This window comes from Erpetoichthys calabaricus, chromosome 12, assembly GCF_900747795.2.
Source record: "Erpetoichthys calabaricus chromosome 12, fErpCal1.3, whole genome shotgun sequence".
Taxonomy (NCBI): domain Eukaryota; kingdom Metazoa; phylum Chordata; class Cladistia; order Polypteriformes; family Polypteridae; genus Erpetoichthys; species Erpetoichthys calabaricus.
The window spans coordinates 106465150-106480973 of record NC_041405.2 but is presented as its reverse complement, the minus strand read 5'-3'; the positions used below and the strand labels follow the sequence as shown (position 1 = coordinate 106480973).

The following is a 15824-nucleotide window of genomic DNA, read 5'->3' as shown; positions in this document are numbered from 1 at the left end:
CAGCTATGGCTGACATCTCTTTTATAGCGGATTAGATGCTTTCACAAGGCTGGCTGTTTGAATTTTCAGTTTACTGTATAAGCAGGTTATGGCCTTTCATATCTCCCTTTGTATGAAAAAGTGATAATTTCTGTCTACAGAGTAATTTTACTTTTCTGGAACTCTCTTCTTCCTTTATAGTCATAGCCATAGTACAATGACAAATCATCCATTTAGGATTCTGTTATTGTGCAAGAAGAGAAATACATTGTCATCTTGTAAATATTTGTGGTGCTAGAAGGCGTTTATTTCAGCTCTGTATAGTCATTTGTTTTATTGTCCAGTCAGTAGCTGGAAGAAGAGCATGGATGTGATGGAAAATTCTAGCATAAGAAATGCTGAATTTAGTTACATATTCCCCTTTCTCCAGCAACACACAAAAAATGTTGGTCTCTTGGGTTATTTGGTAATCATAAGCCTTTAGAAAGCTATACTGTACCTATGTGATGCTTCTTAGGAGAATGCCGACGGCTATTGTTAATGTAAAGTCTGAGACAATTTTATGTTTGATGTTTTTCACACAGTAAGATTTTTGATTCCGCCTATTTATATTTAAAAAAAGAAATTCATCATTATGAAGAAAACCAACCAAAAAAAAAGTTGCCAAAGTGTACATAATGATAAAACTCATAGTTTCTGTAGGATTGTCGTATAAGCTTCTTGGTTGAATATTGCAAAGATAACAGTGGTGTACAATGAGTTAAGAAAAGAACAGAAGTATAAAAGACTTTTGACAGAAACACCTTTTCTTATTTGGCAACTCTAAATTAGCCCCAATGTTTTTGAATATGTGTGCCTTGAAGTAGACCAAGGATATTCCAAAAATGAAGATGTATTCTAACCTTTATAAATGGAAAGCTACCAAGATGCTATTCATATAGTTAAAGGAGCCAGGAGAATTGTATGCTGTTATAGACCACTATGTGCATGTTATTCCATTTTTTTATATTCCCTTATCAGTCTGAGATTTGGGATCAAGTGGAAAAGTGGATATGACTCATCTAAGCATTTTTCAATTCTGCAAAAATTCACATTGAATATGCCAAGATTATGTTGGAAAATGTCTTGTGAAATTGCCCTTAAGTCCAAAATATATCTTTGGCTCAAAGCCGATAGACCTCATCATCCAAAAAACACAGTACTTTCTGTCAAGGGATGCAGGGAATACCATGCTCTGTGACGGCTTCTCTACAGCATATCTTGAAGCTCTGGTCAGGATAGCCCCAACTATCAAAATATTTTGTTACAAAACCTCCTGCCCTTTACCAAAAAGCTGAAGTTAAAGTAGAATTTTGCCAATCAACATTACATTGATTTGTGCACACAACCAACTGAAAAAAGGACCTGCCTAAAGGAAAATCAATTGTCTACACAACCTTTAATTAATTTCAGCTGTTGTTAATGTAAATCAGGGGTGTCAAACTCATTTTGGTTCAGGGGCCACATACAGCCTAATTAGATGTCAAGTGGGCCGGAGCAGTACATTCATAACATAATTACCTATAAATAATAGTAAGTCCATGTTTTTTCCCTTTGTTTTCGTGCAAAGATGTACAAGTACATTAGAAAATCTTCATATTTAATGAAATATCCTTTTACAAAACATATCAACATATCAAAACATATGAACAACCTCAGATTTCTTAAGACAAGTGTTTGCACAAATACAAACAAAACTTTAAGTCAGAGGTATTTGGAACCGAAAAATATAGTATTGCACCTTAAAATTTATGGCTTTACATGAACAATAGGATTCCACCAAACCAAACTCTTTTGTAGTGAAGCTGTTGACTTACATTAAATTTAACATTTTTTAACTATTTCTACAGTAAGAATTCATTTTCACAGAACTGTATTCTTTAAGTGCAATCGGTGTCTGAAGCAACATTTTAAAGGAGTTAGTCACGTCTAGATTACTTTGTTTTTGCTCCTGAAACTTGGCATCTTTTGGTCTGCACAAGTGCATCAATGTCAGGTGTCATGTCCTGACTAGTAGCCAATCTCAGAATGTCATCTAAGTGCTTGTGTGTGAGCCTTGAGCGCAATTTTGTTTTATTGATGTTCATTACTGAGAAAACTTGTTCACAAAGGTAGGTTGTGCCAAAAATGCACAAAATTTTTGCAGCCAGGGCTGTTAATTTGGGGTATCCTGGCAAGAGATATTGATAAAATGTGTCCAAGCCCACTGAGGCAAACTTGTCCTTCAAATCTGCATCACATTATAAATCAATTATCTCTAGTTGGATGTCGACAGGCACATCACAAGCTTTGATTGTGAACGGTGAGCGAAAAACTGCAAATTCTTTCTCGAGTTCACCAAAGATCTGAAACCGTTTCTCAAACTCACACAGCAATCCTGCAATCTTGTCTTTATACTGTTTCATGTCAGCATTAATGCCTGTTGCACATACCTCTCTTAGGCAAGGGAAATGCGCAGGGTCACCACTTGACAGCTGTGTCTCCCACAAAGTCAGCTTCAACTTGAATGCACATATGCTGTCATAAAACTGTGTGACAACTTTTTTGCGGCCTTGCAACATTTTGTTCAGAATATTCAAGTGCGGGCGGCATGGTGGCACACTGGTAGCGCTGCTGCCTCGCAGTTAGGAGACCTGGGTTCACTTCCCGGGTCTTCCCTGCATGGAGTTTGCATGTTCTCCCCGTGTCTGCGTGGGTTTCCTCCAGGCACTCCGGTTTCCTCCCACGGTCCAAAGACATGCAGGTTAGGTGGATTGGCGACTCTAAATTGGCCCTAGTGTGTGCTTGGTGTGTGGGAGTGTTTGTGTGTGTCCTGCGGTGGGTTGGCACCCTGCCCAGGATTGGTTCCCTGCCTTGTGCCCTGTGTTGGCTGGGATTGGCTCCAGCAGACCCCCGTGACCCTGTGTTTGGATTCAGCGGGTTGGAAAATGGACGGATGGATATTCAAGTGCTCTGTAATATCCACCAGAAATGCAAGGTCCTGCAGCCATTCCTGACATTTTAATTCCATCACTGGATTTCCTTTTTTCTCCATGAATTGTCCGATTTCCTCGCATAGATCAAAGAAACGCCTCAGCACAGCACCTCTGCTTAACCATCTTGCTTCAGTGTGGTATGGAAGTGTATTAGTAAAGTGATTGTCACTGAGAAGGCAGTCAAACTGACAATGATTCAGGCCTCTGGCTCAGATGAAATTAACAGTTCGGACAACCACCTCCATGATGTGATTCCATTTTTAACGACTTGCAACACAATGCCTCCTGGTGCAAAATACAGTGAAATGTCCAGAAACCATCTCCTCCATTAGCAGCTTGTACTTTCTCTCTGAATTTTGTCACAACACCTGCTTTTCTTCCAATCATTGATGGTGCACCATCTGTAGCCAGGCTGACGGCGCGGGACCAGTCCACCCCGACTCTGTCCAGCGCGCCAATCACAGAGCCGAAAATGTCCTCAGCTGTTGTGGTGTCACTCATAGGCACCAACTCAAGGAACTCCTCAGTGACGGTCAATGTCTCATCAACTCCACGAATAAATATGGCCAGTTGAGCAACGTCTGTAATGTCAGTGCTCTCATCAAGTGCAACAGAAAATGCAAGAAATGACTTGACCTTGTGTTTCAACTGCCTGTCTAAATCAGCCGATAGTTCCAATATCTCCTCTGCCATAGTGTTTCTTGTCAGACTAATGTTGGCAAATGCTTGTCGCTTCTCAGGACACACGAGTTCTGCAGCCTTCATCATGCATCTTTTAACGAACTCACCGTCGGAATACGGCTTTGATGCCAATGCTATTTCGTTAGCAATTACGTAGGTGGCTTTTACTGCTGCTTCACTGACCTCTCGGCTCCGAGTGAAAATTGACTGCTGTTTCCTCAGACCCACCAGCAATTCATTTATCTTCTCTCTCCTCAGTCGTCCTTGCAAGATGTCGTATTTTCCACCATGATGAGTCTCATAGTGGCGCCAAATATTATATTCCTTGAGCACCGACACTTGTTGATTACACACCAAGCACACAGGTTTCCCATTTATCTCTGTGAATAAATAGGAAGTGGTCCATTTCTCTTGGAAAACCCTACACTCGGTATCCACTTTTCTCCTTTTTGACAGACATTTTGGCTAATGAGGGTGTCAAGGTGAGTAGAAAATAAGGTAGCCTACAGATTGGCAGAGTTGTTGCTTCTTTTACTCTAATTAAAACAGTGCACCCCTCCCCTTTGACTAACACAGTGTGCCCCTCTCATCTGACTAACACCCTAGCGGACGATTTAGGAATTGCATTTTATTACGAATTTCGAGTTCGTGTCTTTTATTAATTTTTTTACTTTCAAAATTCATCCAGGGGCCGGATTGAACCTCCTAGTGGGCCGGTTTTGGCCCACGGGCCGTACGTTTGACACCCCTGATGTAAATGATAATCAAGCATATCCTATCATACATGTTTCCACCTTTCATAAATATTGTTGGTTAAAAGAAGTTCTGTAAAATATTGTTTCCTTTTTTACTTAAGTCAGAATTCCTGAACTATCTTTTTTCCTGTGTACTCTTCTTCTGTATTTCCTTTAATGTATGGCGATGATTTATTTTTATTTTCTAGTTGCAAGATCGAACACAGTTTAGTGATCGAGATTTGGCTACTTTGAAGAAATTCTGGGACAATGGAATGACTAGCTTGGGCTCTGTGTGCAGGGAGAAGATCACGGCTGTAGCTGCTGAACTAAATGTGGACTGTGAAATAATTAAGGTACAAGCTAAAGGGGTTGGGAGAAGTCAAGTTTTTTATAATATGTACTCAATAAAAGGACATTTTTACTTGCATGTCTTCTCATAACAGTTGATAATTAAAAAAAAAGTGCCACAAAAAGACAAAAAAAAAAACATAGCATGAAACATATCTGCTTTTTCAATGCAAACGTTTGGACATTCCTGACCAAATTACATGTTTTGTTGGCATTTGAAGCAAAAATAGTAAATACAACAAAAAACTAAAACAATTGCATTTTTATGAAAATGTGGCATTGACAAACGTTTGGGCACCCTACTTAGTCAGTGCTTAGTCACACCCACTTTTGCAAAAATCACAGATAGCCAGTGTTAGTTGTACTCCGTTATGAGTCTTTGGATTCTTGTTTTGAAATTTTGTTCCCCATTCTTCCCTTCAGATTGCTTCCAGCTCTGAGATTTTCTTGAGCTTTCTTGCATTGCTAGCACTTTTAAGATCTACTTACAGATTTTCAGTGGTGTTCAAGTCTGGGAACTGCAATGGCCATTCTAAAACCTTCATATTGCATTTTTTGAGGTACTTCATACTGGATTTTGAAGTGTATTTTGGATCATTATCTTGTTGTAGAAGCCGTCCTTTTTTTAGCTTCAGTTTCCTGGCTGACTGTCTGACATTTTTTTCAAGGATTTCTTGGTATTTAGTAGAATCCATTCTTCCCCGTACTCGCATAATGTTTGTTGTGCCACTTGCTGCTACACAACCCCAAAGCATAATAGATCCATTTTCATACTTAGCAGTTGGCATAGTGTTATTTTCTTCAAATGCTGCTCCTTTTTTGTTCTCTTAACAAGCCTTTTGTGGTTGTGGCTAAGGAGGTTTATTTTTAACTTCATCTGACCATAGCTCTCAGTTCCAAAATACCTCTGTTTTATGCAGATGTTGTTTTGCATACTTAAGACTTTTTTGTGATGACATTGCAGTTAAGGTTTCCTTTTGATGGGTCTTCAATGAAGGCCATATTTGTGTAAGTAATGCTGCACAATAGGACATTTCACCACCACTCCTTTCTAGTCTAAACCTGCCTGTTGGTCATATTGGGTTGGGGTGTTGTCTTCCCTTCCTGCACAGTATACAAGTGATTCTTCAGTTACTGTTCTTGAACTTCTGGATCTTGTCTTCACCCCCTCAGTTCTCCTTAACTGCCATTTTTTAATGATAGCTTGGACTATGGAAATTGCTAGCCAGAAGCACTTTGATTTCTTTTTATAACCTTCCCATGCTTTGTAAGAATCAGTTGGTATAATTTTCAGATCCTTGGCCATTTGGTTGTTGAGTGTGGTACAATGTTTGAAGAGTCAAAGAATTTATTAGGCACTGGAATTGTCATCATATGACAATTCCTAATGACAATTCCTGTTTAGACTAACACCTAAAGAGCTAAGCCAGACAAGACTAATGACCTAATTAATTCTATAATAAAACTGAAAGGGTGCCCAAACATTTGTAAAAGTCACATGACTCTTTTGTTTTTTGTTTTTTTTTTTTTTTTACTTGTTTTCAGTTTATCAAATAAATCATAACTGTACATTAACATTTTCATAAAAATACAATTGTTTTAGTTTGTTTCCTGTTAGTTTTTTCACTTTTACTTCAAATGTACACAAATAAGTAATATAGCCAGTGGTATCCAAACTTGGGTTGGAATTGTAAGTATATAGAATTAAATACAATATTTATAAATATCTGCTATATAATTAAACCCTAAAGTTTATCTGTTGGAAAGGCCTAGGGGGTGCCAGTCAGCGCCAAACCCTAAAGTACAGTCCCAGATTCAAATAAATGGTTGTTTTTTGCAAGAATACCTTGTACACAATAAACCGGTTGTTTCCTTCTCTTTCTCTCTCACTCTCACGCTCTGTCTTTTCCCACTGCACTGCTCTCCTCCAGTTGAGTGTTGCCTTCCTTTCTCCCAGCTCCAGCTCACCTGGACAAGGCAGCACAGTCTCTTTTACTGCGGACCTGGAGTACTTCCAATGGCATGGCTTGGCCAGTTGTAAGCACTTCTGGGACGTAAGAAAGCCAGGGAGCCCTTCCACAACTTCGCCTTCTGTTATCCGCCAGGGACCTCTACGGGGCTGCACTTCCGGTCTCCCATGCAGCCCTGTGGGTGTCCCAACTGGGACACATCCACCTATTAATGTGGGGGATGAACTGCTTCCTGCCATCCTCTTCTGCAAGTTGTTGTATTCTTTGGGCATCCTACCCAGTACAGAAACTATGAGGCGTCCTGGCGAGGTATTGCCCCAATTTAGTCCATCCTTCCATTATGGCATCCTAACTAGGTAATGTTTTCAGCTCCATCCTGGGCGAGACGCCCAACTGTCTTCTTGGTTACCTACAGTGTCCAGTCCCTTAGAGCAATTCTATTGGTCAGTTTGGTTTTGGTGATGTGACGAAAGATGAAGTGCAAGTGTGAGACGAATGTGGAGGAGTAAAGGCATATCAGCCACGCTGAGAGAGTGGCCTTCAAAGTCAGAAAGTATAAGACCAGACAGGAGGTGAGAAAGGTGTCTCGAAAAGAGTATGAGATGCTTGCTTTACAGGAACAGGCTCAAGAGAGGGAGCGCCGGTAAAGAGGCGTTCACACATATGCGAATATGAAGGAAAGGCACTGAAGATACATGTAGGGCAAGAGATAGCAAATCTATATATATAATTCACTAAGCCGGGAGACAAGTAGCCACCCATGGAAAGCACGCCGGAAGGGGCGTGGATTCACTAAGCCGCCGCCCATGGCGCACGCAGGAAGGAGCCACGCCCACCAACTCTAAGACCATTGGATACGACGACAACTCGTAGAGCCACGCCCACCAACTCGGACACGGCGACTGGGGAAAAAACGCCGTCATTTATGTTCGTCTGGGCTAGAGGCCACATGCATCTCTGAGCCACGTTGACTTTTCATTAGTCAACCTCAGTCGAACCTCGGTTCACACAGAGGCAGCATGAGAGAGACACAGAGGCACACAGCCGCGCACACACAAGGGCAGAGCCAGAGAGAGACAGAGGCACACAAGCAGGCAGTGAGAGAGAGAGAGCCACGCACACACACGGGCAGAGCCAGAGAGAGACAGAGGCACACAGGCAGGCAGTGAGAGAGAGAGCCGCGCACACACAGGGGCAGAGCCAGAGAGAGACAGAGGCACACAGACAGCGGGAGAGAGAGAGCCGCGCACACACACACACAGGCAGCGCCAGAGAGAGACAGACGCAGAGAGACAGAGGCACACAGGCAGGCAGTGAGAGAGAGAGCCGTGCACACACACGGGCAGAGCCAGAGAGAGACAGAGGCACACAGGCAGGCAGTGAGAGAGAGAGCCGTGCACACACGCAGGCAGAGCCAGAGAGACACAGAGGCACACAGGCAGCGGGAGAGAGAGACAGAGGCACACACACAGATAGATAGATAGATAGATAGATAGATAGATAGATAGATAGATAGATAGATACTTTATTAATCCCAAGGGGAAATTCACATTCTCCAGCAGCAGCATACTGATACACGGGCAGAGCCAGAGAGAGACAGAGGCACACAGGCAGGCAGTGAGAGAGAGAGCCACGCACACACACGGGCAGAGCCAGAGAGAGATAGAGGCACACAGGCAGGCAGTGAGAGAGAGAGCCGCGCACACATACAGGCAGAGGCACACAGGCAGCGGGAGAGAGAGAGAGCCGCGCACACACACACAGGCAGCGCCACAGAGAGACTGACGCAGAGAGACAGAGGCACACAGGCAGGCAGTGACAGAGAGAGCCGCGCACACACACGGGCAGAGCCAGAGAGAGACAGAGGCACACAGGCAGCGGGAGAGAGAGAGACAGAGGCACACACACAGATAGATAGATAGATAGATAGATAGATAGATAGATAGATAGATAGATAGATAGATAGATAGATAGATAGATAGATAGATAGATAGATAGATAGATAGATAGATAGATAGATAGATAGATACTTTATTAATCCCAAGGGGAAATTCACATTCTCCAGCAGCAGCATACTGATACAATAAACAATATTAAATTAAAGATTGATAATAATGCAGGTAAAAAAAACAGACAATAACTTTGTATAATGTTAAATGTTAACGTTTACCCCCCCCAAAGGGGTGGAATTGAAGAGTCTCATTGTTTGGGTGAGGAACGATCTCCTCAATCTGTCAGTGGAGCTGAACAGTGACAGCAGTCTGTCGCTGAAGCTGCTCTTCTGTCAGGAGATGATCCTGTTCAGTAGATGCAGTGGATTCTCCATAATTGAGAGGAGCCTGCTGAGCGCCCGTCGCTCTGCCACAGATGTTAAACTGTCCAGCTCCATGCCAACAACAGAGCCTGCCTTCCTCACCAGTTTGTCCAAGCGTGAGGCGTCTTTCTTCTTAATGCTGCCTCCCCAGCACACCACCGCGTAGAAGAGGGCACTCGCCACAACCATCTGATAGAACATCTGCAGCATCTTATTGCAGATGTTGAAGCACGCCAGCCTCCTAAGGAAGTATAACCTGCTCTGTCCTTTCTTGCACAGAGCATCAGTATTGGCAGTCCAGTCCAATTTATCATCCAGCTGCACTCCCAGATATTTATAGGTCTGCACCATCTGCACACTGTCATCTCTGATGATCATGGGGTCCATGAGGGGTCTGGGCCTCCTAAAATCCATCACCAGTTCCTTGGTTTTGCTGGTGTTCAGGTGTAGGTGGTTTGAGTCGCACCATTTAACAAAGTCCTTGATTAGGTCCCTATACTCCTCCTCCTGCCCACTCCTGATGCAGCCCACGATAGCAGTGTCATCAGCGAACTTTTGCACGTGGCAGGACTCCGAGTTGTATTGGAAGTTCGATGTATATAGTTACAGTTGGTGGGTAGGTCTCTGTTAGTTGCTTTTGCGAGCGGGCACATGACCAGGCAGTGTGTATGCTTCAAGAGCGAAGGTGGACGCGACAGCACCATCTGAGAAGAATCATATTTGTCGTGGATGTGAATCGCTGTATGCAGCATGTAAAACAGTTTGCGAGGGGTATTCCATGGTCTTAGCAGTGTCTGTACTTCGATGTGAATCGATGTATGCAACGTGTAAAATGCTGTATTGTATGTTGCCCTCTCCAGAGTTACATCTTTTCATTCACCTACAGTCGTATCCTCAAAACCAACCCCATTTGGACAACTGTGTCTTTCAGGAAGTGTTCACCCATCTATACATAATTATGCGGCGTATGCAACGCCGCGGGTTGTCTAGTATTATATATTCTATTATCTGTCTGCGACAAGTACTGTGGCTAGTATACAATAAAAGACAGTACATTTGTTTGTCCGTCTATTTATATGCACCCCAGAGCCAGAAGGGGAAGGGATTAACTCGCTCATAAGTGGCAAGGCTACGTTTCTTCTCCTGTGGACTGCTCACTGCTGCAGAGGAAATAGGGGGATTTTGTTAGCAAAAACAACCTGTTCACAGTTCAATGCTATTCCATCTGGTTTTGCAACAAAGATAAATATTAGAATCTAAGAATCTAAGACAAAAGATCTTCCTCTGTCTTTACTTATCTTTCACTTTTGTCAACAATCTTTAACAGTAATTATCGACAACATTATCTAATTTCCACATACAGATGACACTCATAGACAGACTGCACTCACAGAGGACTATAGTTCTATCTCACTTGAAAAGCAATGTCCTTCAAGTGCACATAGTTTGGAATTGGGTAGAGTGACTTTACATAAAATATAGTTGCTTTACAGGAGAAGAAGATAAACTTGTAAAATTATAAAAGGAGGAAAGCATCATCTTCAGTAGTTTGAGAGTTCAGCAGTTTTCATTTCACCCAGCAAACCCTTAAAAGCCAATCCAGTAGGATTAGACCTGTAAAGAAGCCAGGTCTTTGTTGTTTTTTTGAGGCTTTTAGTAGAATACAAATAAAACATAAATCATTTTTATTCATTGTCCCTAAATTTGTTTTATCACTATTCCAAGGTTTAATAATATAGACCATTTTTTGTTGCTTAATACCCAATCAAGAAATGTATTTTTGTTTAAGTGCACATTTAGGCAATCTGTGAATAAATTAAAACATTACAGACTGAGACTTATATGTCACCAAACATAAATGTCTCTCACTTATCACAACCCTTTACTTGAAAAACTCCAACAATCTATTTTCAGACCATTTTGTTGTGATCTTGTTTTGAGTTGCAGTAACTAAAACCAAAATGGACAGGAACTTGTACAAAGCAGCAACCAACCCTTGATCAAATGCCAGTCTGTCATAGAGTTTTGTTTTTTAAGCCTCAGATTAGAGGGGGCTGTTTGCTGATACCCTGTTTGGTTCACATGAACTTCTTTGCAGTGTGGTAGCTTTTGTTAAGTAAGTGTGGTAAGTTTTTGTAAGGTTTAAGTAGTACATAATTAATAATATACTCCCTCCTTTTGACTACCTTTAAGTAAAACAAAAACAACAACAAAAATATTGTTTCATAGTCATATAAATATTAAAAGTATGAAATACAAAATGTATACAGAGGGTCAGGTATCGTGTTGGCAAGCAGTCAACATATAAAATGTTAAACTGAAATGATGTAATGTTCTTATAAAACTGGCTGTGCATGAGTCATGTTCTCCATTATCTTTATTGACTCCGGCTTCTGAAGTTGAAAATATTGACAAATGCCATATGTGAATGATATAAATGCAGTTCAGCAACCTGATTCTCATCACCCGTTATCAGCACAGGAACTTTAGCAGTAGTGTGGAATAGTGCTAAACTAAGATTACAAATAATTTCTTTTAGTCGTTAGAATCTTGCCATTATGTTTAGGAAAAGATAAAAAGTGTTGTATTTAAAGAGAAAAATCAGTCTCTCATCAAAGACACAATGCTTTCTAGTGACGACAGCTCTTTAAATTTTAAATAGAACTGTGTGAAGTGACTCATCTGTGCAAGTCAAATGGTATTTAAAAAGTTAAAAAAAAAAAAAAAAAAAAAAAAAATGTTGCTTGGAGCTGCAGAGAGGAAATTATTCTGTTGACTATAGATCACTAAGTTTTGGTTTAGAGCTCATTTTAATGCTCATTTTTCACGTACAATATTTAAAAAGAAACATACATTACAACCAGAATTATAGTTTCATTAAAATGTTCTGTTTATATTTGCATTGTTGTAACTTTTTTGAGTGTTCAGGATTTGTTTTGTTTTTACTATAGCACTACTAAAGTTATATTCAAATCAATTTTCACAGTTTAAGTTGTGTCAAAATTGTACCAATTTGCAATATACTGTGTAATAAATTTGGATAAAATCTGCTCTTTACTACAGACATGGATTGGAAACCGACGCAGAAAATACCGACTGATGGGTATTGAGATTCCACCCCCCAAAGGGGGACCCGCTGACTTTACTGACCTACCTGATGCAGGATCACCAGGAGAATTAACCCCAGGAGGTGACAATTCCAAGACCTCAGACCAGGCCGATGATAGTGACCGTAATGATGAAGTATCCATCTGTCTTTCAGAAGGTGTTTTTATTTAATTTTTAACTTAAATCTGTACTGCAATTAAAATAAGAAACATTTTGCATCATTTCATATATGTCTTTGTCTTCTTAAATATGATGTCTAAACTGTATAATGCTATATAGTAAGTGCAATTACTCAATGTTACACATTTCACTTTTAGAAGAGATTTCTTGCACTGGAAAGTATAAACATTTCACTTTTTCCTTAACCTTTAAGAGTATATATGTAGTGATGATGGCTCCAATAGGCCACTTGTGTTGCGTGTCCTAAAATGCTGATTTATTATAGCTGAAATACAGATTTTCTTTAACATGTTGATTTTATTGTAACAAAAGTATATACTCAAAAGAATGTACAAGACTTATGTTATCCATCCATCCATTTTCCAACCCGCTGAATCCAAACACAGGGTCACGGGGGTCTACTGGAGCCAATCCCAGCCAACACAGGGCACAAGGCAGGAACCAATCCCGGGCAGGGTGCCAACCCACCGTAGGACACACACAAACACCAAGCACACACGAGGGCCAATTTAGAATCGCCAATCCACCTAACCTGCATGTCTTTGGACTGTGGGAGGAAACCCACGCAGACACGGGGAGAACATGCAAACTCCACGGAGGGAGGACCCGGGAAGTGAACCCGAGTCTCCTAACTGCGAGGCAGCAGCGCCACCATGCCGCCGACTTATGTTATACTATATAAAATATTAGAGATAAGCATGGAGAACAGAGTAATGAAATATGTCTTTTGTAGTAAGCAATTTGACTAAAAAAGTATTTGAACATCTGAAACTACACTTCTGGGCATTTATTTTTTCAGAACAAATTAATTATTTTAAACAATTTGTAATTTGCCTGAACCTCTGTGGAATGCCTAGGTGTCTGTTTTTCACCTGCATTATTATCATTCTTTAATTTAATATTATTTATTGTATCAGTATGCTGCTGCTGAAGAATGTGAATTTCCCATTGGGATTAATAAAGTATCTATCTATCTATCTATCTATCTATCTATCTATCTATCTATCTATCTATCTATCTATCTATCTATCTATCTATCTATCTATCTATCTATCTATCTATCTATCTATCAAACGCTTTTGCCTTCCGTCTGCCAACTTCCTCTTTTTCTCTATATGACCTAGGCCTCTGTTCTGACTGCCAGTCAAATGCTCGCTTACAACTCACATTCACTTAACCTTTGGCTGTAGTGCAGCTTTAAGCCAAGCTCTGGAATTATTTCTAGGGTCGGGGATGCCCTATGTTGGTAACATGAACACCAGACTAATCCTCTTGTCTGTCAAATTATGTGTAAAAGTGCAAATTCTCCAAGGAAGCCACCAGCAACCTGTTCTGTGTCAGGGGCAGAACCTGTCCTGTTTGTTCCCTCATGGGACCAAGTTCCCTCTAGCAGGTAGAAGGTGCTACCTCCTTTGGTGTTTCCTCTTGATGTCACTCTTTCTCATAACAGACAGAGAGACATCCTCAGTAACCATTGAGTCACCTACCTTGTAGCCTCCTGGGGAAACACCAAGCACCTTTTTTGTCTCCCTCACATACTATATGCTAGTGGCTCTGCCTTTTACCTTTCACTGGATCATTCTGCACATCACACTCACAGGTATACCACTCTCTGGAAGTACCCACCTTTTCAAATTGCCATGGTGACATGCATTATATTATCTTCTTAGCATATATATATTGTGTTTTATTGAAATATAAATATTTTTAATCACAAGTATTTATTACAACGTCTGAAATAAGGAAATTAATATTCTGAGTGTCATTCAAGGAGTGAGAAAAACCAGTAAGTATAAACTGTATAAATAAATGTAAGCTCAAAACATAAAAAAAATGTCCAGGCAGTGTAGCATCTTTTTAATAGCATTGCCACTTTGTTTTCACCATTTTCTGTCTCGTCCTACTTATCCTTAAATACATTTTGTTTTATTTTATTCTTTTCTAAATGCTGTTTCAGGACATTGTTGGACAGAATCTTTTTTATTTTCCCTAGATATACTAAATCAAAGTCTTACTGCGGCTGTCTCTGTGTATGTTCTCAGAATGATCTATTTTAATTTAATTTTCTTTTTTGATCTTCATTTTACTTCAGTGCATGTCAGGGAAGAGTGGCTGTTAGTAACTTGTGCAATATTAAGCGAATAGTGGTCAGATGATAATGGATTTCTGTTTTAGTAGAGATTGTGACCGTCTGTACAGAAAAACAGCAAATGTAATTTGGCAACACTTGCATTTTGAGCAAACTGCATAGGTTTAGTGGAAGAGAATAGGGACAAGTATCAATTTCAGCTACATTTTTCACACTTCACTGTAACACTAACCTACTTAGTTTAGTATAAGTACTTTTTGAATTATGTTTATAGTGCTTGATATTTCATAAATCATGTTGTGGACTGTGTGGGGCGTCCCACACCCCAAACCCAGAACACAAGTACAACAAACAAGGTTCTTGTACAAATAGACTCTTTTATTCCCCAAATAGTTGTTTCACAAACCTTCTGCCAAACAGTTTTTCTTTCTTCTCCTTCACTCCTCTTCTGGTGAGTTTTGCCCAACTACACTCCTACCTGTAGAGAATCCTTTCTCAGTCTGAGCCAGGATTACTTCTGATGTGTCGGAGGCATAGCTCAGAAGCACTTCAGGTTTGGACAGACCTAGAAAATGGCAGCAGAGTCCTTTTCCAGTTGTTCTCTCCAGTGGTTCCAGAGAATCCCAATATGTTTGTTTAGACTACGTACCCCATGCAGTTCTGTGGGTGTCCAGACGGGAGCAAAGCCACCCATCATATTGGAGGAAATATATGTCACTGGGAGGCAATCTTCCTGTGTCCTTCTATTATTATGACCTCCTGGCCAGGGAAGGTACTCCTAACCATCCCAGCTGGGATGCCAGTCAATCCATGCCCTCCATTACACAAGTATATTTTACTCTATTTTGCTGAATATGTCTTGCAGTGGGCTGAAACTGTACTTTACTTTTTGCGTGATAGCTAAGTATTACATTCATTGTTACACACAAGCTTTGTTTTCTCTTACATCTTCTGCTTATAATATATTACTATTTTGTATTTGTGTTATTCTCGTTCTTTAAATACCAAAGTAGTAGAACACATACCATTTTCCCAAGAAATGGAATACAGAAGTAGATCTTGTTTCAAGCACAAATTGCATGATATTGTATTCCTGGACTAGTTGATTTGTTCATTTCCAGGATCTGCTCAGCCTAAAAGATCATACCAAGAGCCTATCTTAGCAGCATGAGTTGTAAGACCAGTGCATAAGACACCAGTACATGATATAATCTCCACTCCACCTAACCTGAATGTATTTGTCACATGCAAGGAAAACTTGTGTACACAGTTTTAACCCTTAACTACTCGCACTGGTATATTTTGTACACCAATCTGTTATTTTTGTCCAACATCCTTTTACTTGAACCTACTGACAGCATCCGCCATTTGTTTTCAGCTTGATTCACTACAAGTACAGTTTCG

At 40.5% G+C, this 15824-nt stretch overlaps 1 protein-coding gene across 5 annotated transcripts in view; it reads left to right on the top strand.

The window, feature by feature from the left end:
* hdx (highly divergent homeobox) overlaps positions 1–15824 on the top strand; it is a 102984-nt gene that overhangs the window by 62176 nt on the left and 24984 nt on the right. For all 5 annotated transcript variants that reach the window (XM_028815959.2, XM_028815962.2, XM_028815960.2 and 2 more), the window contains 2 exons: positions 4618–4764; positions 12107–12308. In XM_028815959.2, the coding sequence (XP_028671792.1) occupies positions 4618–4764; positions 12107–12308 (349 nt within the window). The remainder of the gene's footprint in view (positions 1–4617; positions 4765–12106; positions 12309–15824) is intronic.